Source organism: Lepidochelys kempii, chromosome 7, assembly GCF_965140285.1.
Source record: "Lepidochelys kempii isolate rLepKem1 chromosome 7, rLepKem1.hap1, whole genome shotgun sequence".
NCBI lineage: Eukaryota > Metazoa > Chordata > Testudines > Cheloniidae > Lepidochelys > Lepidochelys kempii.
Genome location: NC_136386.1, coordinates 7,799,860 through 7,826,736, shown reverse-complemented (window position 1 = coordinate 7,826,736; position 26,877 = coordinate 7,799,860). Strand labels below are relative to the sequence as shown.

At 44.0% G+C, this 26,877-nt stretch overlaps 1 protein-coding gene across 1 annotated transcript in view; it reads right to left on the bottom strand.

Annotated features, from left to right (window-relative positions):
• The window catches only part of LOC140915228 (monocarboxylate transporter 2), a 45,168-nt gene extending 20,378 nt beyond the window's left edge, over positions 1-24,790 (bottom strand). The window contains exon 1 of the mRNA XM_073354801.2: positions 24,537-24,790. Coding sequence (XP_073210902.1) covers positions 24,537-24,753 — 217 coding nt within the window. The 5' untranslated portion in view covers positions 24,754-24,790. The remainder of the gene's footprint in view (positions 1-24,536) is intronic.
• Between the last annotated feature and the right edge of the window lie 2,087 nt (positions 24,791-26,877).

Sequence of the window (26,877 nt, the reverse complement as noted above, 5' to 3'; positions counted from 1 at the left end):
GCCCCGATGTAAGCAGGCACAACTTTTACTGAAGTGCCATTGACTAGGAGCTGTTTTGCTTACATCAGTGTTGAATTTGTCCCGATGTGTCACGCAATTCAGTAGAGAAAGTGAGGATCTTTGGCCAGGGCTGAGAAAGGCACCAACCCTCCGAAACTGGTCTGCAGCCAAAGAGGGCATGAGCCTTACATTTTTCAATTTTACAAAATGCTCATTTCTCATTATGCAAACCTAATTATGCAATTGGGAAAAATGTGGCTCCAATTACAGTCTCCTGCAAGCTTACATTAGGGCTTTGTAAAACAGTGGAACATTCCAAAGAGGACTGGGGCACATAAAGACCTTTATAGCTTCTCCTATGCCTTATATCAATCTGTTAACTCTGTCCTCAGAATAATAACTGAAGTCCTGGGATGGGAAGACAGTATTATGTCAAATGCCCTGGGGTAGATGGTCTTGGGTTAGTGTTTTCACAGCTGCTAAGAAAATGGAGAAAAGGGTGGGTGCCAGTAAACAGCCTTGTTTTACACCTGTTCGGATGACAAAGGCCTCAGAGGTAGAGGCCTCACAGCACTGGATGGAGACAGTCACCTGGACATGGAGGAGTCATACAATGGTGACAAATTTGCTTGGGCAGCCAAACTTTGACATGATTTTAAACACAGCCTCATTGTTGACAGTTGAAGGCTTTGATCAGATTGATGAAGGCCATATACAGCTTCTGGTGGCCTCACACCTCTGGGATCGAAGATGGTAGTACCCTGCTTAAAGATAACAAATCCATCACAGAGCACTGGAAGGAACACGATCAAAAGCTTCTAAATCGAGAAACGACGGTGCCTGATGACAGCATCGACTCCATCCCTCAGCACCCAATCTTGGAAACTCTTGCCAACCCACCACCACCAGGGGAGGTCTGCAAAGCAATTAAACAAATGAAGAACAATAAAGCACCAGGTCCTGATGGCATACCAGCTGAAGTACTGAAAGTGGGGGGGAGAAACACTGACTAACAAGCTTCACTTGCCGCTCCTCAAAATCCGACGCACTGAAGAAATCCCTGCTGATTTATGTAATGCTGACATCGCCACCATTTTCAAAAAGGGAGACAGGGCCGATTTTGGCAACTATCGAGGCACTGCTCTCCTCTCCATCGATGGGAAGATTCTTAGAATTCTTAGACAGTAGAATCTTACTGAATCACCTGTTCCCTCTTGCACAGGAAGTACTTCCAGAGTCCCAGTGGGACTTCAGACCATCATGAGGCACAACCAACATGATTTTCGCAGCCAGGCAGATCCAGAAAAAATGTCTGGTTTCTATACTGTACCTACCAACATACCTGATCACCTTTCAATAGTGTTAAGTGACATGATTAGCATCTTTAATTGTGGTCTTTCCTTCTGTCTGTCTTCTTCTCCCCAAGGGGAAAATTGTGTGTGTGTTTTTTTCAAAATAGCTTATTTCTGTGTGCTGTGCTGTGAGTATTTCTTAGCCCTTATCTACACTTACGGGAGGTTTGACACATGGCGATTGATGCATCAGCAGTCAATTTAGTAGGTCTAGTGAAGACCTGCTAAATCGACTGCCGATTGCTCTCCCATTGATGGGAGAGCATCTCCAATCAACATCGCGTAGTGTGGACTCTGCAGGAAGTAGATCTAAGTACATCAACTTCAGCTACGTTCTTCATGTAGCTGAAGTTGCGTAACTTAGATCGATTCACTCGCCCCGCCCATATTGTAGACAAGGCCTGAGTGAAGGCAGGTCAAAGTGTACCTTCTACGGGAATACAGGGAGAAGGGTTTCTGGTGATTCCTACATCCTTTGAGAGTTCGTTCCAGCCCCCAAGAAAGCTCTGTCTCCTGTCCAAGCAAAATACGACTTACTATCAAGAGCCTTGTTCTTAATTGTATTTCCATCTATTGATGCATGCCACAAGATTTGATCTTCAATGAATTGCTTTTATAGCAGGCCCATGTGATCTTCAATGACCTGGCTTCATCTTTATGATCAGTGTTATCATTTATACCTGGTGATAACCAGATTAATTTGTGTATTTGTACTGATATATGAGCCGGAATCTCAGTGGTGACGTAGGTCACACAGATAGCACCACTGAGATTCTAGAACGTTGGGGCATTAATTACCATTTCTTTTTGTAGCAGCCATGGGTGGGATTTCCAAAGGCACCTAAGCAAGTTGAAAATCCCATACAAATTATTTCTGCTTGAATAGTTAGGACCTTGTCCTGCATGCACTGAAGCTGGTCGGAGATCTGCCATCGACTTGAATGGAGCAGGCTTGAGAAAGCTATGAGGGGAGATGGTATTTAACACACTATCATCACTCTCCAGAAACACCCATGCTCCATGGCTAGCACATCTCTGCAGCATATCACACGTCTGTGCTCAGTACAGCACACAACCCCAGCTGATTTTTGCAACTATGAAAAACAGAGATAAATACACCCCCACCCATTCCAATGTCTTTTCATGCACCCACCAGCCCGAATGCACCTCACCAGTCCAATATACCTACATTTCACCCCACCACCTTCCAGATGGGGTTTCTCACATGCTGGCAATCCAAAAAATGTTACATAAGTAAATCTTCCCCTGAAATATTCTGGGGAGCTTGAGAAAACATCAAACAGCTGAATACCATGGAATGGAATTAGAATCAGCTAGCAAAGGAGCCGGGACCCTAGCTACAGAAAAAGGAAACATGATTATTGCTTCGCTTGAGGCTACAGCAAAAATTAAATCTGTGACAACATCTCTGGGAACTGCTGGAGTTGAAAGGCAGGACCTGTCATTTACAAGCTATTTAGAGCACATGGATGGAATAAAGATACTGAATATTACCACGCGGAAACCAATTACAACAGCAATGTGCATAGTTCAGATCCCAAGCCCATATTCCTTGCGGATACCTGCGTGGCCAAATGTGCAGGAGCCTTAGGCTTCCTGTCCTGCAGTCTGTGCTAAATCATCCCAATTTCTTGTAAGTAGGAAAGAATGTGGGGTTAAAATGAGCCTCTGTGATTTTTGCCTCTTAATTAATAGAACTAGGGGAGGACAGGGCATGAGAAACAGCTGGCATATCTCTACCATACACTCATAAAGCTGCCACTTACTTGCCTTGACCTTGCAGAAGAAACAATGCAAGCTCTGACAGATCCTCTGAAAAGTCTCAGAAATGAGGAAAAAGCCTTTGAGGTCTATTCAGCAGCTGTCGAGTGTGTCACCAATAAAGTGCACAGCTTTCAAAACACCTGAGATCCATCATTTTTAGCCCAGTGCCTCACAAAGAAAGGGTGATCACCTGGTATCTTCTAATGAGGAAATAGAAGATAAAGCTGAATAAGCCTCTTATTAGACCAAAATATATTATATTTGGTAGATTGCTTGACATGGGGAATAGACATCAAGATTTTTGCAATGGATATTTTGCTGATAAAAATGGATGAACATTTCCCCCCCACCCCAGCTTAATGAGTGAGGCAGACAATTACATGACCCAGGAAAACGCTTCCTTCTCGATGAACTTTCAGTCTCCGTGAATTTCATTAATCCTCTGTCAAAAGAAGTGAGCCAGCAGAGGACATTCAGAGATGGGCCTGTTTCCCCTCTCTCTTCTGTGGAATTACCCCAGTATTACTCCATTATATTCAGCGGGGCTTCTCCTGATTTGTCCCCATGTAAGTGAGAGAGGAATTGAATCTGGACATGGCACAGTATCCCCTATGTTAAACCGTTCAGAGCATTCATTATTGTAGCTCCAACATGTAGTGGTCAGAGCATTTAGTGCTGCTGGAGGATACTGGAAAGCTATCCAAGAGCCACCACTTGGGTCTGTTCTTTACTGGTTCCTTCCTGTGAAACAAAGGAGAAAAGGATCCAGTGGAGGTGATTAAGAGATTTCCAAGATTTGCAATGTGAAGGCTCAGAAACGGAGATATGCATTAACTGTTTTCCATTCCAGAATCCTGCAATGATGGGGAGGGGTGTGCACCAGCAAGATGTCCTGTCCTTCAGAAAACCTTATGGACTAAGGAACAGCGGTCTATACTAAGCATTCCCTAAAGGACTATGGGAATAATGTCCACCCATCACTCCTGGAAGACTGATAGAATGTAAAGCACTGTACTTAGCCCATATAAATCATACCAGTTTAATGCCTGGCCTGCTTAAAAGATCTGTTTTCTCGTACCTGTGTCAGGTTTCCATTCATCGCTTGCTTGTACATAAAAGGCTGTGTCAAAGAATCAGATTTTGGTGGCAGCAAAATACAGTAACTTGCCTACGGGAGATAAACGCAGGCACCTTCTCATTTGTTATGTTGTCCAATTACTTTTCACCTTGAGCTTTGAGTTTTCAAAAATGAAAGTGACTCTTTAAAAGGAGTTGTAAAAATCCACATAAAAGATCTAAATGACCTGGAAGCCCAAAATCCAGGCTACTACTGAGAAGGAAGGAGACCCAAATTATAGTTGCACTAACAAATACTCCTTTGGTGTTATTCACCATTGTGCAAAGGGCTTACTCAAGATCTGTCCCTTGTCAACACTGGATTAATTAGCATGTATGAATATTTACTGTTAAATAAATGAGCAGAAGAGTGACACGTGGTGGCAGCTCTGACAATTAAGATGACAGTGGTGTCAGCCACCATTCACTCTGGATAAGAAAGGTGTTTGTGTGATAAACCTGGATTGAGACAATAAAATCATTTCTTTTAAAAGCTGAAGCAAATGTTATGGGGCTGGTAAATTTTAATGACATTAACACTATCCAGTGTTGTGATGCTAATTTGTGTGCCATACTTCTGAGATATAGAAGGGTGGAGTCTCTCACCTCTTATCAGTCTGCCACTCAATGTAAAAAAAGAGGAAACAGCTTTGAAGAGACAAAGGATCCTAGCTCTGATCTACTGGATTTATGGTTTTACATTTTAATTTCCAGGATACATGTCCTACGTGCATGGGTTCAGATGGCATGTTCAAAAGCTTTGGGCCCAATTTTTTTTTTTTTAATGTCTAAAGTTAGGCTCCTAAATTCACGTTTAGGCACCACAATAAGTGAACCTCCGTACTTTCCAGAGCACCGAACATGCAGCAGGTTTAACTGACTTCAGCGGGTGCTGCTTAGAAATTCTGAAACATCAGACTGCTCATTAGCATGCTCACATTATTGACATGACAGCCTAACTTTAGACTCCCAGTTTCAGAAAATCTTGGCCTGGCATTTTTGTGAATTCCACTCCCCCCCACCCCCCGATCTTTGCTGAAATTTTGACAGAAATATATCCCCCTCATAATCTATCTCAATCCAATGTCTAAATGCAGAAAGCTAGTTTGCTAAACCACTGTGACACCTATTTGCTGACCTCAGAAGGCTTTGCTTTACATCCTGCTTGAGTCTACAAGGAAGCTAGTTTTCTTCACACATGTTTATAAGGGTTCTTTGTCTACATCCACAGCACTATATAATCTGGCCTGAATAAGCAGGGCTAGTAGGTCCTGTTCAAGACACACTTAGGGCTAAAATAGTTGTAATATGGCTAGTCACCACGAATTGGGGGGGGCATGGATCAGCATTCACGTCAATACCCGTCCCAAGCCAGGGAAGCTAATAATCGAACCAGCAGACCAAATTTGGTGATGAATCCTGCTCACATGCCACCTGAGGCACATTGCGCATATGCTAAGAAGAACACTGCTAATTGTGTTAGCAAAGCTTTGGGAAAGCCCTAGCAGATCTTTCTTGCCCACATTTGACACCATCTGTCTAATGGCAACCATGTGGCTGCAATTGCATCACCAGGATGAAATTCATACTATACAGATTTAATACAATAAGCTTTAATACACTGGCTTTAAAATTTACTTTTTTGAACAGATTGTAATTTACCGCAATACCTAGCCCATCACTCCAAAGGGTTAACAAAAATCCCTTTGATTTTTTCCTTACTAGCACACAGTATTCTCCTTTTTTAAGTCTGTCACAACTCTGTTACGCCTGTCTGGTGGCCTTGCTAGCTGCACTGAAGGACAAAATGATAAAGCTTTGTGATGACGGAAGACCAAGAACACCAAAATATTTCACCTGAATCCCTGGTGCTATTATTGCTGTGAACTAGAATGGAGTTATTTAAAAAAAAATAAAAAATGAAGTGCACAGGTAGTGACCTTGTAGGGCTGGAGTGGTCTGTGATGTTCAGTAGACGTGTACAAATTTACTGACCACCATCAATGACAGAGCCAAAATCATTATTTGCATGGATTCTTAATATAAATCAGCATTATAATGAAGATCCTTTCCTGGGGACTGCACCTCGACTTGGTGGGAAGGCTTATGTACCCCAACGATCCAGAGAGCTATGCTGGTGGGAGTTTTAGTTCCTGGTAGGGCCACCCACGCCGGACAGGCAGGGAGCAAAGGAAAACCAGCCGACTGCTCCTCCACACTTCCCACGACTTAGCCTTGTCATAGTGTCACAGGGTATGCCTACACTGCAAAGTGAGTCTCAGACCCTGGGTCAACTGCCTTGGGCTTGCGCTGGGAATCTAAAAATGGCAGTGTAGCTGTTCCTTCTCAGGCCGGAGCCTGGGCTCTGAGACTCAACCCCTCCCCGAATTTTACAGCCTGAGCTCCAGCCTAAGACTGAACGTTTACACTGCCATTTTTCGCCCTACAGCACCAGCCCGTGAGCCCAAGTCAGTTGACCCGGGCACTGAGACTTGCTTCCGCTAGTCTTTTTTTGTTGTGTAGACGTATCCATTGAGTTTAAGGCCAGAAAGGATACTATATCATCTAGTCTGACCTCCTGTATATTACAGGCTGCTAAATGTTACCCAGCCATCCCCGTCCCAGGCCCAACAACCAGATTCAGACCAAAGAATTACAGCCCTCAGGAGAAAGAAAAGGAGGACTTGTGGCACCTTAGAGACTAACCAATTTATTAGAGCATAAGCTTTCGTGAGCGAAAGCTTATGCTCTAATAAATTGGTTAGTCTCTAAGGTGCCACAAGTCCTCCTTTTCTTTTTGCGAATACAGACTAACACGGCTGCTACTCTGAAACCAGCCCTCAGGAGACTAAACTATTGTCTGCTACAGGCAGAGAGAACAGTTAATACAACAAGGGTTAACAGTAAACAGTACAATACATAGGGATGGCAAAGTCTTGTTCATGCCCTATAAGCCATCTGATGGCACAGGAAGGATTCAGATTATAATGAAGTTATTTAACAGTCAGGGTTCTTGTTCTTACAGCAAGTTAAGGACTTAGTGGTAGACTTTTAAAGTATCTAGGTGTCTAATTCCCAATGAAATCAATGGGAGTTAGTTAGGTGTCTAAATGCCTTTAAAAATCTGGCCCGTAGTTCCGCATCCTTACAACACTTACATACATGCGTCTCTTTATTTACGGGAGTAGAGCCATTGAACGCAACGGGTGTAAAGTGAATTATGTGTTTAAGTGCTGGCAGGATTGGGACCTTAGATTCTGGGAATTAAAACATGACCTATAAATGCTAAATGGAATCAAGGTCCAGAAAAAACTACTCAGTACGAAAAGGCAACAGAATTAAAAGTCATGAGAACAATACTGAATAATGATTATTTATAATTATTTCTATTGCTGCGGGACTTAGGAGTCCCAGTCACGGACCAGGACCCCGTTGTGCTAGATGCTGTACAAACACTGAAAAAAAAAGATCATCCCTGATCCAGACACTTTACATCTAAGTAGAACAACAAGGTTTTTTTCAGCAACTGGCATTTGAGGCTTGGAACAGAGGAGACTAAGGGGGGATATGACAGAGATATAAAATCATGGGTGGTGTGAAGAAAGTGAATAAGGAAAAGTTATTTACTTGTTCCCATAATATAAGAACTAGGGGGCCACCAAATGAAATGAATGGGCAGCAGGTTTAAAACAAAAGGAAGTTCTTCTTCACACACTGCACAGTCAACCTGTGGAACTCCTTGCCTGAGGAGGTTGTGGAGGCTAGGACTATAACAGGGTTTAAAAGAGTACGGGATAAATTCATGGAGGTTAAGTCCATTAATGGCTATTAGCCCGGACGGGTAAGGAATGGTGTCCCTAGCCTCTGTTTGTCATAGGGTGGAGCTGGATGGCGGGAGAGAGATCACTTGATCATTACCTGTTAGGTTCACTCCCTCTGGGGCACCTGGCACTGGCCACTGTTTGCAGACAGGACACTGGGCTGGATGGACCTTTGGTCTGACCCAGTATGGCCATTCTTATGTTCTTATTTCTGCAGCTACCCTCTCATCATTCCAGTCCCTCCCTAGACATCTTCAGAGATGGCCACAAGAAACGAGGCGATAATTAGTTACTTTTACATATACAATACAAAAAAAATCTTTGTCATTGAACCAGCACTATGAAATTGAACACATCTCTATCGTGAGTCACCAGGTGATGGTATTCTGTAAATACTGACTTTCCTTCTCTCCTCCATTCCCCACTCCATTCTGTTGTTGCCCTCAACTTGATACTAAATGGCTAAACCTAGCGCTTGATTCTCCATCACGTCCCTCTTTTGCCAGAATTTACAACTGCCCAAAGTGAGTGCAAATTATTAGTAGTTATTAAGGTAGCGCCAAGAGACTCCCCAACTCACTGTGAGACAGTCCCCGCAAACACACAGGCATGGCAGTCAGAGGGCACAAGGGAAACAGAGGCACAAAGTGCAGAACAGTGGCAGGGCCAGGAACAGAAGCCAGGCGCAGGACTGTGGAGAATCAATCCCATTGATTATAAACTGCTCAGCGCAAAGGCCATGCACTTCTTTTTGTTTTTGGAGAGCGCCGGGCCTAGCTTAATCATAATTAGGCTTGGCAGAATTTGATTTTTATTTGTTTACAACAGAGAATATCAATGTTTATTGTTAAGCATTTTTTCCAATTTTTATCGATTTCAAGTTTCATGGTTGAGCAAAATTATGGATTTTAAGCATTTTTTTAAATTGTTATCAATTTAAATGTTCACACTTGTAGCAAATTATGGGCAGGGTGAAACAGTAACTATTTAATGACAGCAGACATTCAGTTTCAAAAAGTTTTAGCCTTATAATCATTCAAACACAGATTGTCAACATCACATGTCAAAATATATAGTAAATATTCTTAAATCAAACTCTAATAAATTCTCAAACAGCATTTTTCTTACTTTGCCTGTGTGACAAAGTTCGTCCTCTACCTTGGTGGGTCTTGTGCTTATTGGCGGATTTGCTCACCTTGGAGCTTCACAGCAGCCCTCAGTTTGGCCGTTTCATGAACCCATAGTCCAGGTCAACTCCTCCTGTGTCTGACCAGGAGTTGGGAGGTTTGGGGGGAACCCGGGCCGCCCTGTACTCCAGGTTCCAGCCCAGGGCCCTGTGGATTGCAGCTGTCTAGAGTGCCTCATGGAACAGCTGTGCGACAGCTACAACTCTCTGGCTACTTCCCCATGGCCTCCTCCCAACACCTTCCTTATCCTCACCATAGGGTGTTCCTCCTGGTGTCTGATCATGTTTGTGCTCTTCAGTCCTCCAACAGTATGCGTTCTCACTCTCAGCTCCTAGCACCTCTTGCTCCCAGCTCCTCACGCGCACCACAAACTGAAGTGAGCTCCTTTTTAAACCCAGGTGCCCTGATTAGCCTGCCTTAATTGAGTCTAACAGCTTCTTGATTGGCTGCAGGTGTTCTAATCAGCCTGTCCGTCTTAATTGTCTCCAGAAGGTTCCTGATTGTTCTGGAACCTCCCCTGTTACCTTACCCAGGGAAAAGGGACCTACTTAACCTGGGGCTAATATATCTGCCTTCTATTACTCTCCTATAGCCATCCGGCCCGACCCTGTCACACCTGTCTGTAAATTTCTATTATCATTGATGGAAATATTTTTTCGTCGATTTGTATGTGTTTGGTGAAATTGACATTTACCAACATTTACTGATTCCACAAACAACAACTCTAATTCACGGCTATCCGTGACAGTATTATGGGACAGATTGGATATAGGCCAGATAAGAAATAGGCATTACAAGCAGGTAACAGTGAGTACCAAACAGCTGAGTGCTAATGCTGCCCACGGATTAGAGTCATCGATATACCCTGAAGTGGTGGTTTTGGCCAAGATCCTCAACAGTATTAAGTACCTAATTCATAGGCATTTTGTCTCTATTTAGACTAAGTTATATAGAACCTTGGGCCCCAATCCTGAACCCATGTAAGCACACGTGTATCTTTACTAACCCATTGGTTTCCCATGAGTAGAATTACATGCATAAGCGTTTGCAGAATCCGCGCGGTGATTTGTTTCTGGAGAAGGCAATGCAAGAGTTGCAGCACTTACTGCTGCAGCTGTCAAACCTCGATGACGCTAGACTAAACACGCTGGTAACAGACCCCTGCCGGAGCAGAATGCCTGCTAAAATAACTGCAGTTTGGAGGAAACATTTCTTGAACTGGAGCACGCACCGTATCTTTCTCCCTTTGAACAGATCTGCATTTAAGTGGGGAGTTGAAAAGAGAGATGAAAATACCTATATGCAGTAGGATCATTGTAAAATGTTAACAAGCAGTGTGATCCAATGGATAAAGCTTGGGACTTTCGGAGTTGTCACCTGATGTGCTGAGCAAGTAACTTACCCTTTCTGCTTTTCCACCTGTAATGAGGAAAATACTATTTACATATTTGGCATAGGGGTGTCCTGAGGATTGATATTTGTACAGTGATTTGAAAGGTTAAAGGACCTGTTCCACGGCCCATTGAAGCTGATGGAATGATTTCAGTGCCTCTTGAATTAGGCCTAAAGTTACCTTTGCGCCTGATCCCACAGCCTTTATTTCATGGGGAGTTTCGTCTGAGTTTGCAGAATCAGGCCCATTATCCATAATGCCTTATGCAGTTGCATGTCCTTTCTATACCCCTCATTGTAATTTATAGTACTAGCAGCATAATACAATGGAACAATAAAATTCTGGATTAAAATGTGCAAGGTCAATTGTTGACTTTCAACTTCCCAAGTCCAATACAAGCCCAGCCTTGCTGTTTTAGCAGATGCTGTATTAAGAGTTTACAAGCTTTGCGAGAGAAAAAAAAACATCAAATCAGGGGATCTACAGAATTAGATCCTCTGGCTTTTTCTTCCAAGTTCAAATTGATAAATAAATTTTGACAGTAATAAACACTGCCTGGCTCAGGGATCACAGGTTTATTCAAAAACAAATCACAATTTCTTTGGAGTTTTCAGACGCTGGCTTGTATGTTCCTGTATCTCAAAACATTCAGACAGTGATTCTCAAAACAGTAGCATAAATATTAGTTTGTGGACATTGCCTTGATTGTCCTTTGGTTTATTTATTAATTGTAGTACAATAGCAGCTAAAGGCTCTAAAAGAGACCAAGATCTCATTGTGCAAGGTGCTGTACAAACACACAGTTTTGTTTTTGCTCTCTACTCATCATTAAGAGTATGAGGAAACCACAAGGACACAGCTAGGGTGCAAACAATTGTCATTAAAAACATACAAGGCCTACGTACATATACACCCTGCTACTCTCTTAGGTTCTGGTGGCTTCTGCAACAGAAGACAGAAAGGAATCCCTAACTATTTAAAGGGAGACTACCTAATTCCTATAAACTACAGACACACATTGTATACAATCCAAACAGACAACAGTAGCGTTCCCATTTTACAGATGGGGAGACTATGGCACACAGAGATTAAACAGTCTCCCAAGGATTTTTCAGCAGAGCTAGGAATCAAACCCAAGTCTCTTAAGTGGCTCTTCTGTGCCTTAACCCCACAACCAACCTTCCTGTCACGTCATCCATGAAGACACTGGTTCCATTAAGAGCCACATCCTATCACTTTGCTCATATTTTTCACCACATTCGTATCTGTGCTTCACAGGTGCAAATACCTGCACAAATTCTAATGCATTCTAACAGTGAGCTCCAACAGGTAAAAGTAATACTTTGCATATATATAATAGTAATATAAATAGTAATACTTTGCATATATATAATAATACCTCGCTGGCATATATTGCTTTTCCTCTATAGCTCTCACAGTGACACAGACCTACCTTGTGAAGTGCTAGCTCTGTTTTGAAGATGAGGAAACTGAGGCACAGCGAGGGGAAATGACTTGCACAAGGTCACTCAGCAAGCCTGTGACAGAGCCAGGAATTGAACCCAAGTCTCCTGCATCCCAGTCGAGCGCTCTCAATTGGACTATTTAAAAGACAAGTGGAAGTGCTAGTGGGCATGCCGTACAAGCCCTCAAGTTTCAGTGGAGAGCACATTTTACCCCTTCTGCACGCTTTGCCTCGGAGCATGATGAGCATATTTAACGAGAAACTGCACCAACTACCTCAACAGGTATTTTTAATAGACTGTTTGGCCAGTTAGACCCAGACACCTCATGTGATTTTGGCTGAGAATGGCTACTCTGATAGACCCCCGCGTTGCAGAGCAATGCGAATGTAACAGTGAAAGGATGGAGCACCATTCCCGCAAGGATCGTCAACTTTGATAGAAACCACATTGCTTGGCGTAAGGCTTCCAGAACAGCTTTAATCCTCAAGAAGGAGGATGGTCCAGTGATAGGTAGGCCATTCGTCTGGTTTGAAGCTGGACAGTCCTGTTTTGGAGTGGTTTGTTCCTTGTCTGGCACCGAGACAAAACCAGGTATGGTTTTGTCCAGTATTTCGCATGGAGGACACACTGCATCATGCACAGAGGTCACGCCAACAGGGGCAGTGCAGCACACTCTTCAAAATGGCGTCTTCCGTGTGGCTTGACCTTGCACCTTCCCATGTGTACCAGAATGTCCGGTATTCTGGGGATGCGTCAGTGGCCACCCTATCCAGTAATTAGGCCGATAGCCATGGGGCAGATAGGACTCTGGAGACCCCCATTCAGTTCCTTCTTGTTCTGTGGACCTCTAGTGTGACTTTGAGGATCTGGGCCTCGGTTACTTGTCCAAAGGCATTTAGGCGCCCGTTTCCCATCTGTAAAACTGGGATAATACTTGGACTGTGCTATGCAGGAGGTCATAATGGTCTCTTCTGGCCTTAAAAATCTATGAAAAATTACAAGCAGTTGGTTAACTAGCAGTGTTAGAACAGTGCCACGGGAGGAACAGATATGGAGACTGAACGACCCACTCTCTGGATCAGGCCACTGGAGGGACAACTGTCCGCGTACTGACTGTTCTGTGGCTAGAAAAGAGGTCTGTGAAAGACAGACCAAATTCTACACTCTCTAGGCCTGTCAATCTAGAGCCAGCAGTACAATGGGAACAATTATGCAGGATATTGCATGCCCTCAACTCCCACTGATCACCGGGTGTTCAGAATCTGCTCAGCACTTTGCAGCCTTCACCCCCGGACTCAGGACTAAAAGGCCACTCCGAGTCTTTGAGTCCAAGTCCTGCTATTGCAGGCAACCCCTTCACAGAATCCCATTCCTAAGCTTATTGAGTTCCATCTTAAAACAAAGTCTGTTGTTTGCCTCCCTGAATACACGTTAAGGAAAATGTAAATTGTTTATAATGATTAAACACAAGTATTCCATTTCTTCAATCTTATTTCCCAAAACCAGGGCTGCTTTGATATTATGGCCCAGCCCCGCAGCTGCTATAAATCAGCAATGCTCCACCAAAGTCAACAGATCTACACCAATTTCCACCAGCTGCACGTCTGGCTTGGCGTATGAAAGAAGTGCCAGAAAACAAGCTCTTTCTGATTCACTTGTGAAATGTAGACAGAGAGCATGGTATAATGTAAGCAGTGAAAGAACACCTTTATAATGAGGATCATGTCAAGGCAATGAGGGACAGCAGGCTGAGGATGTCTGAAAATAAAGGCTATTATTAATCAGAACATCAGTGTCTCTACATTTTGTTGAAACATACAGGGTTAGTTCCTCAACTGGTGGGGAACTGACTTCAATGGAGCTATGCTGGTTTCCAGCATCCCACTCCAATGCCTTTCAATCTGCTGTACAGTTATTTCGCTCTATCAGACTTAGAAATCCCATTTAAAGAAGTCTTTCTCAAGCACTGCTACCACTTCCATCTTCGTCAGCACACGAGCAGGCAGTTACTCAAGCCGATAATCAAGGATATCCTTCTGTTCTCTATCAGCCCCGCAGGATTAAGAGGAATTCCATGAAGGAAAGTTGCTCAGGGCCAGGTGCCAGTGGAGGACAGTGACCCGTCAATGAACTGAGATGAACAAACAGCACAGACTGTTGACTTTGAATAAAGCTTTTGATCTACATGGCTGGATCCCAAATAACTGCATTTGGCCCTTTCGCTGCTGTAAAACATAGCAAACTTTGGGTTATCATACATACAGGGCTGCATTGGCGTGGGGGTTCGAACAGAGCCACACCGCTCCAGGGGGAGGTTGGGTAAGTCTTGTGCCTTGATTTCATTGCTAAAAGGCTGATTGTTGAGGTGTGAAACCAGTCAGTCCTCTCACTTCCCTAAAGGCACAGTATGGACATACACTCTTTCTCATGCTAACACCAACTGGATAATCTAATTTAATTCAGTTTCACACTAGTCAGTTACAACATATTTACACTGGCATCCAGGCAAGGTTACTCCCCATCCATTTTAGACTGCATTGTTTTACAACACCACAACAAGACACCCCACATTCACCCCATGTTTCAAGCAGGATGAATATATGACCGAAGCTTGCAAAAGTGACCAATGATTTTGGGTCCCAACTTGAGACACTGTGAAAGGGCCTGATTTTCAGAAAGTGCTAAGCACTCGCCCTCTGAAAACCAGGCCTCTTTAAAAGGGTCTCAAGTTGGATGCCCAAATATACAGATTTGGGGTGGTGGGGGGAGGGGGAAGGTTTGCGAAGATACTGAGGGAAGATCAGATGTTGCACCGGCAGCCAGCTGAGCAATCCCTGTCAGGAGGTTGAAGCCACTGGTAGATCTTTGGGTCAGACGAGCTAGGGCCACTATGCTGGAAAGGTTGTGGCAAGGAATGCCCTTGAACCTTGGCATTCTGTCAAAGGAGTGTTATTGCCTTTCAGTTCTGTTTCTTGGTCTGAGTCAACCACAACGACTCAATGAGGTGAGAGGAGCAGGTCATAAGAAGATATTAAAGTTTCATGAATCTTCATTTAGGCTAAATGAATATTTGGAGACGAGTTACCTCTTCCTACAGTTTTCAGAGTAACAGCCGTGTTAGTCTGTATTCGCAAAAAGAAAAGGAGTACTTGTGGCACCTTAGAGACTAACCAATTTATTAGAGCATAAGCTTTCGTGAGCTACAGCTCACTTCATCAGATGCATATCGTGGAAACTGCAGCAGACTTTATATATACACAGAGAATATATTAGTACGGCACTAGGCTCAATTATAGAAATTACAGCAAGATAGATTTGATTATATGAAGTATAACATGACCCAATGGCTAGAAGCTAAAAACAGACAAATTCAGACTGGAAATAAGACATAAATTTTTGACACAAAAGTAATTAAACAATTGAACAACAGACTAAGGGTCGTGGTGGATTCTCCATCACTGACAATTTTTAAATCAAGATTGGTTGTTTTTCTAAAATATCTGCTCTAGGAATTATTTTGGGGAAGTTCTCTGGCCTGTGTTATACAGTGGTCAGACTAGATGATCACAATGGTCCCTTCTGGGCTTGGAATATATGAATTTATTATTCCATTCAAGTTTGTATTTCATGCCCATCAGTGCAATATCTAGTCACCTGTGATGGCTTGGATTTCTCCTACTTTGGAAATAGCATTATTTAAAGTTCTCCACTGAGGACAGGATACCATTATCGGTCAGAAAAATAATAAGCACTGATGCCAGCATTTGGTATTATTTAGAGAAGACCCTGAACCACAGAGTACAAATCTAAATCCAGACACAAGCTTCTCCAAAGTTCAGGGCAGTTGCAGTCTATAGTTCTGGGTTGACCTTTCTGAGGCATTTCAGAATCTAGCTCTGGGTTCCGTCTCTTGCATCAGTAACTACAGGAAATGTTACAAGATTTTTGTTCTGTTTTGCTGGTTGAAACATATTGAAATTAGAAATTCTGATGACATTTTCATCAAAATTTTAATAAGACCAGCAAACAGTAGGTTACATTTTTGTGAAAATTACATTTTTTAAACCAGCTCTAGTAAAGTGCACATATAAAAAAAGCTTATGTTCTTACTTTATTATTTCAATTAAAAAAACGAAGTTACAAAACCTGATGTCAAACTACTAACTAGCTTGCATAGTAAAACAGGCTTTATTTATTTATTGACTTGCAGAGAATTGCAATAGCTGCTTTAGCAGAACAAAACTCTGAAAACTCATACAAACTGGTGCCCTGTTCCTTTAATGACATCTTCTAAATCACTCAAGCTGTTTATGTCAGCCTGCTCTAGTGTTAAATACCCAGTCAATCACATTAGATGTGTTAAATACACTCCGGGGCAATTGTGTTTAATGTTCTGTAAACTCCCACTGCTACCTTAGTCTGCAGTCACTAAGCAATTTGGCATCACCAACTTGAGGAAAACTGAAGCAAACATAAACCCAATGCAGGAATGGAGAAGGGGAGCAGAGGACAAATAAATGTACATAATTCTAAAGGATTGCAAGGCAAAGGTGAAGGCCTTGATCATACAGCTGCTCCAAAGATGGATTTCTATGCATTCATTGACCCTGTGTTACAATTGTGGTAGCAATTCATATGTAACATTTAAGATCCTTTCAAAGGGACAGTTAGCTAATTAGGATAAAATGCCTTCCATTCCAAGGTCCTATTTAAAGAGCATACACTGTATTTTAGCCCTATTGTTTTGAACAGTGTAAGAGCCAGAAGAAAATGAATTGCAATGTAGGAACATGGGAATTGCCAGATTGGATCAGAACAGTACTGTATCTAACCCAGCATATTTTCTGCAACAGTTGCCAATCCCAAGTGTCAGAGGAAGGTGCAAGAAATCCTGAATTTAGCAGCTATGCAATAACCTACCGTGAAGGAAAGTTTCCTTCTGATCCCCAATAGTTAGAGGTTAGATTGACCCCTGAAGCACAAGGGTTTATATTCCTCCCAGAACTCGTTTCTGGTTTACCACTTATGATTCTAACTGGATATTTTCATTACCCAAATAAATATACATGCCCTTTTTAATTCTGCTAAGCTCTTGCCCTCATTGATATCTTGTGGCAGTGAGTTCCACAGCTAATTGCATACCTGACATTCCCCAACCACCTAATCTAGCCTACGTCTCCACAGTGTGGACGTCCCCATAGTAGCACTTCCACTGAACGTGTACTGATGTCAGGGCCCGAAACCTGCGCTGTCTGACCTAGTGGTTGGAGCCAGGAGTAGTGGTTGGAGTCAGAATTGTGGTCATACCAAGGGTGAAAGCTGGAATCAGCAACTGGGTCAGGGAGTGGTGACAGGGTCAGGGACAAGGTGTGGTGGCAGGAACAAAGAACAGGGCGAGACAGCAAGAACAAGGAGCAGAAACCAGGCAGGGAAGCAAGGAACTTGGTCTCAGAGGTCTAGGCAGTAACAGGCTTAGAGACTAGTTGCTCAGACGAGGGATGGGACAGGAACAGGAAGCTTTGCACCCGGTGATGCCCAATCAGCCGGCTGCCGTTAGTCATCTGACCTGGTTGAGTCAACCTGTGCCGCTCCTGGTAGCGGAGTGTTAGCAGCATTTTGCTCAGTGGCACAGACAATAAGGCTCCCACTCGGCGGGCCTGGGTTTGAGATGTGGGCTCCTTGACAGGAGATTCGTGGACAGGAGGCCAGCTTCCCCCTGAAGCCAATGGAAAGGCTGCCACTGAATTCCCCCCGGGGGGGGGGGGGGGGGGTGTACACTCCATCTGAACTCCCCCTTCATCCCCCTAGTGGTCAAACCAACCAAAATGAAGAACATTCCAAGAACCAAGAATATACCAACATGACATCTTGACTACATCGAGATGCACCAAGGCTTATAAGCCAGTCACTGTCAAAGCCAATTTTAGAAGTGCTCAATGAGGCTGTTAAGAATGCTGGAGACACAAGACAGTTTATGTGAACAAACATGGCTGTCGCATCACACTTTCTTTTTAAGCAAGAGATACCACACACTACAAACTGGAGGCCAACATTAAGTGCATTGTCACTTATTAACCCTGAAGTTGGACACTGTTTCCGAACAAGACCAGCAAATGCTCACTATCTTTCTGCAAGAAACACAACTGACTGGTTAGAAGCATGCCATGCAACAGTGAAAAACTCAGCAGCTGAGAAAATGAAGAACTCTCACCACATTCAAAAAATTTGCATACATGGCTGATGAATGCACCGATGCAAATAGACATCAAGTATTAAGTCATTGTATACATTATCTTGATATCATTGGTAGACCAGTAGATGCATTTCTAGATGTGCAGGTTATAGAAGACACATTGGCTGCATCTGTGACACTCCACATCTTAGAAGAGTTAAATGCTTGTAAACTGGACCCCAAACAGATGGCTGCTTGAGCATTTGATGGAGCTGCAAATTTCCCTGGAAGCGGGCTGGCCTTTGGGGCGCCGTGCACAGGGTTTGCCTGATTCCCACCTGACCTGCCAAGAGCCAGTTGGGCTGACGGAGGCGGCAGGCAGCAGGCAAGCAGCAGCGTCTGGAGAGGGCAGAGGGACCCGAGCTACAGCAGGGCAGTTGGATGATCAGCCTGGTGACTCCTCTGGAGCAGGGGTGTCCCTCCTCCCCCTGCTCCACTGCCTTGTGCAGCCAGTGATGCTGCTGTTCCGCCCTCTCAAGTTCCCTTCCAGTCCTCTGATTTTGTGATTTACTCAACTAGCACTAGTACGAGCTGCAGAATCTTCAAAAGGCATTTAAAGAGTTATAAATGTAATGTCTTTGTTATATTCTTTTTTCAAGAAGAGTCCAAAAAGACTGAACATCTTGGAAAAAACAGACGATTCTCTGGGATTGAAGTTCAAATTAGTCCAAACTGGGAAAACTTGCTGGCTTTCCCATGCGCAATCCTTGGCTGTTTTCTTAAAATTAATGCAACCATTATTACTGGCTTTATCTACCAAGATGGGACGGATCTAAGTAGTGAGGCTGGTGGGCTATGGCTACTATGTTCAGAGAATACAATCGTCTTTCTCTCTTATAAGTCTACTGTTAAGACTTGGTCATTAAACAATGCAATCCAGGCATCTGCTACAACAGTCATAGATCTTTCTCCAGCAATAGAAGCTACACTTGGATCAATCAGAAAGATATCCATTGAAAACGTACTGGAAGAAGCAAAGACATCAGTCCTGAAGTTGACTAATGAAGGCCCTTATATTGAATCCTTAGGTGAAGAGGACAAGAAGTTTCAGAGTGGTAGCCATGTTAGTCTGTATCAGCAAAAACAACGAGGAGTCCTTGTGGCACCTTAGAGACTAACAAATTTATTTGGGCATAAGCTTTCATGGGCTAGAACCCACTTCATCAGATGCATGGAGTGGAAAATACAGTAAAAGGTATATATATACATAGTACATGAAAAGATGGGGGTTGCCTTACCAAGTGGGGGGTCAGTCTAACAAGATAATTCAGTTAACAGGAAATGGGCCACCCTCATTACCACTACAAAAGTGATTTTTCCTCCCTTGGTATTCTACTGTTAATTGAATTGTCTCGTTAGACTGACCCCCAACTTGGTAAGGCAATTTCCAACTTTTCATGTACTATGTATATATATATACCTGCTACTGTATTTTCTACTCCATGCATCTGATGAAGTGGGTTCTAGCCCACAAAAACTTATGCCCAAATAAATTTGTTAGTCTCTAAGGTGCCACAAGGATGCCTCGTTGTTTTTTCAGGACAAGAAGCGTTTGTTAAGCCAGCTTAAAAAGTACACAGACTTGATTCTTACAAATCTACAACAGCAACTTCTGGATTCTACTCAACCTCTATGTAGCTTTTACAGATACCAATCTTATAAAATATAAAATACCAACAGTTTAGTCAGGGGTGCTGAGAGTGAGGGTGCTGAGAGCCACTGAACCAAACTGTAAACCCTGTAGACAATGGACTCCACTGCAAGACAGGGGGATGCAGCAGCATTCCCAGCACCTATGAGTTGAGTGAAGTGAGGCATTACCAGCAATGGGGCTGCCAAGTGATCAGGACAACACAGAGAATCTGATCACAGAGTGGAGTGTCACACCATGAATGAACGAAGATTTGACTTCAACTTCTTTACTACCATCTCTAGTGGCTCGACCTGATCTTTGTGCTATGTTTCCTGGGATGAAAGAAATGGGAACTCATCTCTTGCTACTCTCAGTCACAACAGCTACAGTTCAGCATTCTTTTTCTTCATTGAATAGAATTTTGTGTTCTGAAAGAAGTCGCCTTCTGCCTGATCATGTGAATGAACTAATGAAGGACTGGAAGTACTGGACACATGAGAAGCCACCAAAGATGAACGCATTGCATTCGAGAAGTTTGTTAACAGAGTTGTGCAAAAGTACAACAAGAAACCAAGAAGAATGTAGAAGGCTTGAGTAGCCAACTTTAATTTGTGTGATTTTAAAACAAGAGTTAAATCTAATAAAATGGTCGTGAAACATTTTTCAGTTACTATGTTGCCATACAGCTCTACATTCGCTCTCACAGTCTCACTCCTCGGCCCTCACCTCACATAACACATTGTGGGCCACATATGTGGCCCACAATGGTAAATAGGTTAAGAACCACTGAGTTAGATAGCTTGTTTTTAGCATCTAAGATGCCTGATTATGATTACAATGTCTGATGGTCAGTGTCAATGGTTTACAGTCAAGCTGAAAGGGCATATCAAGAGGGGTCCCACAGAGATTTGTCCGGGGTGCGGTTTTATTCAACATCTTCATGAATGATTTGTATAATGGCATAGAGAGTACACTTATGAAGTTTGCATAAGATACCAAGCTGGGAGGGGCTGCAAATGCTTTGGAGACAGGATTAGAATTCATAATGATCTTGACAAAGTGGAGAAATGGTCTAAACTACATAGGATGAAATTCAATAAGAACAAATGCAAAGTACTACATTTAAGAAGGAATAATCAATTGCACAAATACAAAATTGGAAATTACTGCCTAGGAAGGAGTACTGCAGAAAAGAATCTGGGGGTTATAGAGGGTTACAAACTAAATATGAGTCAACAATGTAATACCATTGCAAAAATAAGCAAACATCATTCTGGGATATGTTAGCAGGAGTGTTGTAAGCAAGACACAAGAAGTAATTCTTCCACTCTACTCCATGCTGATATCTGGAGTACTGTGTCCAGTTCTAGGCACCACACTTTGGGAAAGATGTGGACAAACTGGACAAGTCCAGAGGAGAACCACAAAAATTATTAAAGGTCTAGAAAACTTGAGGAAAGAATGAATGAAAACATTGGGTTTGTTTAGTTTGGAGAAGAGATGACTGAGTGGGGACATGATAACAGTCTTCAAGTAAGTAAAAGGTTGTTATAAAGAAAAGGGTGAGAAATTGCACTCCTTATCCACTGACAATGGGACAAGACGTAATGGGCTTAAATTGCAGCAAGGATGATTTAGGTTACACATTAGAAAAAACTTCCAAACTTCCAAACTGTCAACTTCCAAACTGTCAAAAACAGGTTAGACAAACACCTGTCAGGGATGGTCTGGATAATACCTTGTCCTGCCTCAGTGCAGGGGACTGGACCAGATAACCTAGCGACGTCTCTTCCAGTCCTGCACTTCTATGTTTATTTATCAATATCAATGCAAAAGGATTAAATGCACAGCAAATAATGAGCATCAAGGGGAACAAAGGAACCTCTCACAGCACTCCCCAGCCCCTGCCAAGTCATGCATTTCATGTATGGAGAGACTACTGTGGTGAGGGAGAAGGGGGTTGGGCAGGGTAGCTATGCCTGGGGTTGGTGGGACAGAGCTTCAGTTGCCAAACTACTACCGTGTAAACATCACCCCGACCACTGACCTTTCAAAAATTATACATCCTTCCTGTGAATTGGCGCTAATGGGCCTGCATGTTTCCGAGCACTCCTCTGAGGTGAGGAGAGCCCTACGGGCCCATGGAAGGATGTGCCCAGGTCCTTGCAAGGCTGGGCTCTATGGGACTGACCCACTGGAGTCCACTGAAAGACTCCCATTGATTTCAATGGGCTTTTGAATCAAGCACTAGGTCAACAAATACAAGCCCTAGAGCATTCAGCATGTGTATGCCTTTAAACTTCCCAGAGTGCATTAGTCCACGAGGGAGGAAAACTGTAGTCATTTTATTTTTAAAGAATGCAAAGGGACAGTTTATTGCCATAAAAAATGGGAGTAACCACCTGTAATATCTATTCAGGATTCAGTATTGACATGCCGTTACATTAGTTTTATCAAAGACTGCCCAGGTTGTTCACAGCCTGTTATGATGGAAGTAGCAAAAAGTAACAACTACCTAATATGCTCTGTTCAGTGAGCTGATGAGGGTGACTAGCTATTGCTATTGTATTACAGAACTTACAACCGGTCCCAACAAACAATAAGCTACAATTCAGGGGACTGCTTCATTTATTGCTCTGCCCAATGTTTGGCTTTGCCCAAACACCATAGCCAGCTACTCCTATTGACTTCCATGGGCATCATATCAAGGCCTTAGACATTTGACAATGCTACTCCCAAAGACATTAATGCCCTTGCTGTACAGGCCAAATTGTTTCACAGCTGCCCTCTTGATTGGGAGAAGTTACCCATCGAGGCCAAAACAAGGAAAAACATTTCCGGCACGCTGTCAAAGCAGGCATCCTGTGTCTCCTTCACACTTGGGAAATAAGTGGGGCAGGCTTTCATTGGCTCCTATGGATGGAACTCAACAGGTGCTTTATCATAGGCAGAGAGAGTCAAAGTCCAAGTTCCTGCCAATAAAGGGCCAGAAGTCATGTAAAATTTGCTCTGGGTATGTGAAGCCAGACAAAACATGAGGTCAAACAGGTTGTTCTCATAGTGTGTAGCAAGCAGAAAACCATCTCGGTATCATGTACGCCGCAAATTGGGGCAAAGGTGAACAACCGTGTAATGATAAAAGAGGACACCCAAAACATCACACGTGCCAGGAAAACCCTGCATGTTCCATCAGACTGAGCAGAAAACTTACCAGACTGCACTGCCGTAGAACAGAAGAGTGCAGTTTCAAGGGTGCATTGAGCAACGCTGCTAAACCCCACACATCCTGCGCCCTCAGTACGATCACTCAGGCCAGTCACCTGCAAACACCCGAGGCCGCTGGGCATGGCACGAACTTGGTGCCTGGGGCTAATATTTTTTAGGTTTGAGTCCCACATCCCATGTCCCTCGACTCAGTTTGATATTTTCCAGCATTGACATACTTGGTTTTTGCTCATTTCTTTCAGTCCTTCTGCCCTTCTGGCATTACAGCCCCACTTCTCCCCATCCCTGACCATGCAGCCCAAGTCCCCCCACAGCCGCACTCCCCTCTCACTACCCCACTCCACCTATGTTCTCCCACACACACACAACCGTGCTACACCCATGCTCTCTCCTTCCACGGCCGCCCTGAGTCCCCATATATTGCACCTGTTCACACAGGCAATAGGATGTTGAGGATGACAGCTCTGAATGGAGTCCGTGGGGGACATTGGAAGGATAATGCACATTAATGTTGATAACTGGCCATGTGACTTACCTATCAATACTGATATCTACCTATTTAACAAAACAGGGAATTTCCCCCAAACAAACACTTGGCTGGGTCAGAGTTAAGGTTGCTCAACAGCAAATTCTACAAAGACAATCGCTACCAAGCAGATCTATAATCACCATAGCTTAGCTCTTAAACATACTGCAACATTTAAAAGTCTTAGAACAAGACATAAAATAAATACCACAATGCTTTATAAAAGGGTAAAATTTTCAAAAGCACCTACCTGACTTCGGAGGCAAAGTCTTATTTTCAAAAGGGACTGAGTCACTTTAGAGCCCATTTGAAAGTGAATGGGATTTAGGCTCCAAAGTGCCCAATGGCCAGAATTTCAAAGGTTACGTAGGCACCTAAAGATGCAGAAAGGCACCTAGCAAGATTTTCAAAGCTGCCTAAGTAGATTAGGTGCCTGACTTCCATTGAAATCAGAGTTAGGTGCCTAATGTAAGTGCTTACAAAACCCATTAAGCACCTATCTGCATCTTTAGGCACCTAAATACCTTTGAAAATCTGTCCCTAAATCACTTTTGATACTGGCATTTAGGCTCCCAAGTCACATTTTGAATTTTTTACTCAAAGCAGCATCTTAAACATGATCTGTGCAACACAAGATTTTTGATTTCATTATCCAAGTACAGCTTTCTAAAAGATGCATGATACTCCAATACACACATGAACAGAGTGCAACCAGAATCTACAGTTTCTTTAATCTGTAGGTACCTGTACTCCCTTATTAGAAGAAAACAAAAACAACTGGGTATTTCTGATGTACTCACCTCCACCATAGGTAGTGGCCAACATAATTGAAGACACCCATGCAATCTCACTGTAGGATGTGCCAAAGAAATCCTGGATTTCTTTGAAGAAGATTGCTATGGCTTTAGGAAAAGCATATGAAAATCCAATGGAAATGAACGCTCCAAATACTACTGCCCAGCCCCATCCCCCATCAGGAGCGGTGTAGGCTAGGCCTGTGTTAGCTGGAGGCGACATGGCCAGGCTAAATTAAAGCCCAGAAAGCACTCCTCTGGAAGCCCTGAAAAACAAAGTGTACACACACAAAGTTAGTCCTTGGGCAAGTTCTCCACAGCCAGTTCTCTCTCTCTCTCTCACTCACTCAATCGCGGTGGTCAGGGTTTGGAAAATTTGCAACTACGAGAGCAGAGTCAACAGAAATTTCAAACACTGTTTTAGAAAAACACAATTCCTAGATAAATCACATTGTAGGTTATTCAGGGCAATGGATAGCAGCTAATTCTAAATCTATTAACACCCCCTCCCCTAGTGACTCTACCTGCCCCACTCGCTTTTACCTAGGACCGATGAGATACCAGGCATCTCCATAATTATTCTTTTGGAGGTGGCTATTACTTAAGACTAAGGCCAAGATTTTGTCACGGAGGTCACAGAAGTCATGGAATCTATGACTTCCAGAGACCTCTGTGACATTTTCCACTTCAGCCCCGGGATGGCGGGGCTACAGATGCCCAGTCGCCACAGGTGGACCCCGGAGCTCCCAGCTGTGGGCCTGCAGCTCCGAACTGCCACAGGCAGCTGGGGGGGGGGGGGGGGGGGGGGGAAGGGATGAAATACTGTGGGTAGCCCCTGGAGCCCCAGCAGTGGTGAGTGCTGGACCCTCCTCCCTCCCCATTTTGTCAGTTATTTTTAGTAAGCCAGGGACAGGTCACAGGCTTCGTTCATTTTTGTTTATTGCCTGTGACCTGTCCGTGACTTTTACTAAAAATATCATGACAAAATCTTTGCTTTACTTAAGAATAACAGCCCAAATTTTGACCATTTCCACACCCCTTTGCAACTCCAGTGGCTTCAATTGGCTCACTCTGGGATGCAAATCCAGGAAAAATTCCTTCTGTGTTTAACGTTCCACTCTTTTGGAAAGAACAGAATTGTATCACTTTATCTCCTTCCTACTGCTGTGTGTATTCAGGGAAAACCTGAACACCCCCCCCCCCCCATCATCACCACCACCACCACCACCACACACATAAGCAGGAAAAGGCAGAAAGGGACAGCTTGAAAATGCCACCAGGAGCACAAAGACAGCGTGACTGCTACAGAACCATCTGTGGGAACATGCACCCTCAACACACACATGCATGATCATGCACACAGACTACACGTAGGACACGTGCATACACACAGAACACACCAGGGGCAAATCAGATCAAAGGATTCTTACTCAAGGACCTTATTATGTGTAATGCACATGCCTGAAGAACACAATAGGATATGCATATGCAAAGAACACCTCTGCATCCAAAGAATGCACATAGAACACACAGCACATGCCTCTGGAATACACATAGAACAAGTACATGGGAATCACATGCACACCCAGCACACATGCAGGCATTGTGAATGCACATGGATACACAGAAACAATGCAAGAAACATGCACATGCAGTATACGGATGATCTGTGACACACACAGGGACATAGCACACAGATTACATCAGACACATCGCTTAGGGCACACACAGGACTCGTCTCCATAGGGCACAGCAATAACACATGAAGCACATGGGCGTATGGAACACGCACAGTGCACAGGCTACACAGATATGGGGCAAACACCCTGGACTCACACACACGGCACTGTACACAGAGTGCACCCCCACAGGTACATCCATACGGCACAGGGATAATACATGAAGCTCACATGAATGTGGCACACACAGGGTACACGAGAAACAAGCCAGTCACTGCACCTAGCACGCACACGCAGGCAGAGGCGTGTGGCACACGGGCCGCGCACAGGGGGCACAAGCAGGCACGTGCATAGGGCACACGGGCCACACACAGGGGGCACAGGCAGGCAGAGGCATGTGGCACACGGGCCGCACACAGGGGGCACAGGCAGGCAGAGGCATGTGGCACACGGGCCGCACACAGGGGGCACAGGCAGGCAGAGGCGTGTGGCACACGGGCCGCGCACAGGGGGCACAGGCAGGCAGGGGCGTGTGGCACACGGGCCGCGCACAGGGGGCACAGGCAGGCAGGGGCGTGTGGCACACGGGCCGCGCACAGGGGGCACAGGCAGGCAGGGGCGTGTGGCACACGGGCCGCGCACAGGGGGCACAGGCAGGCAGGGGCGTG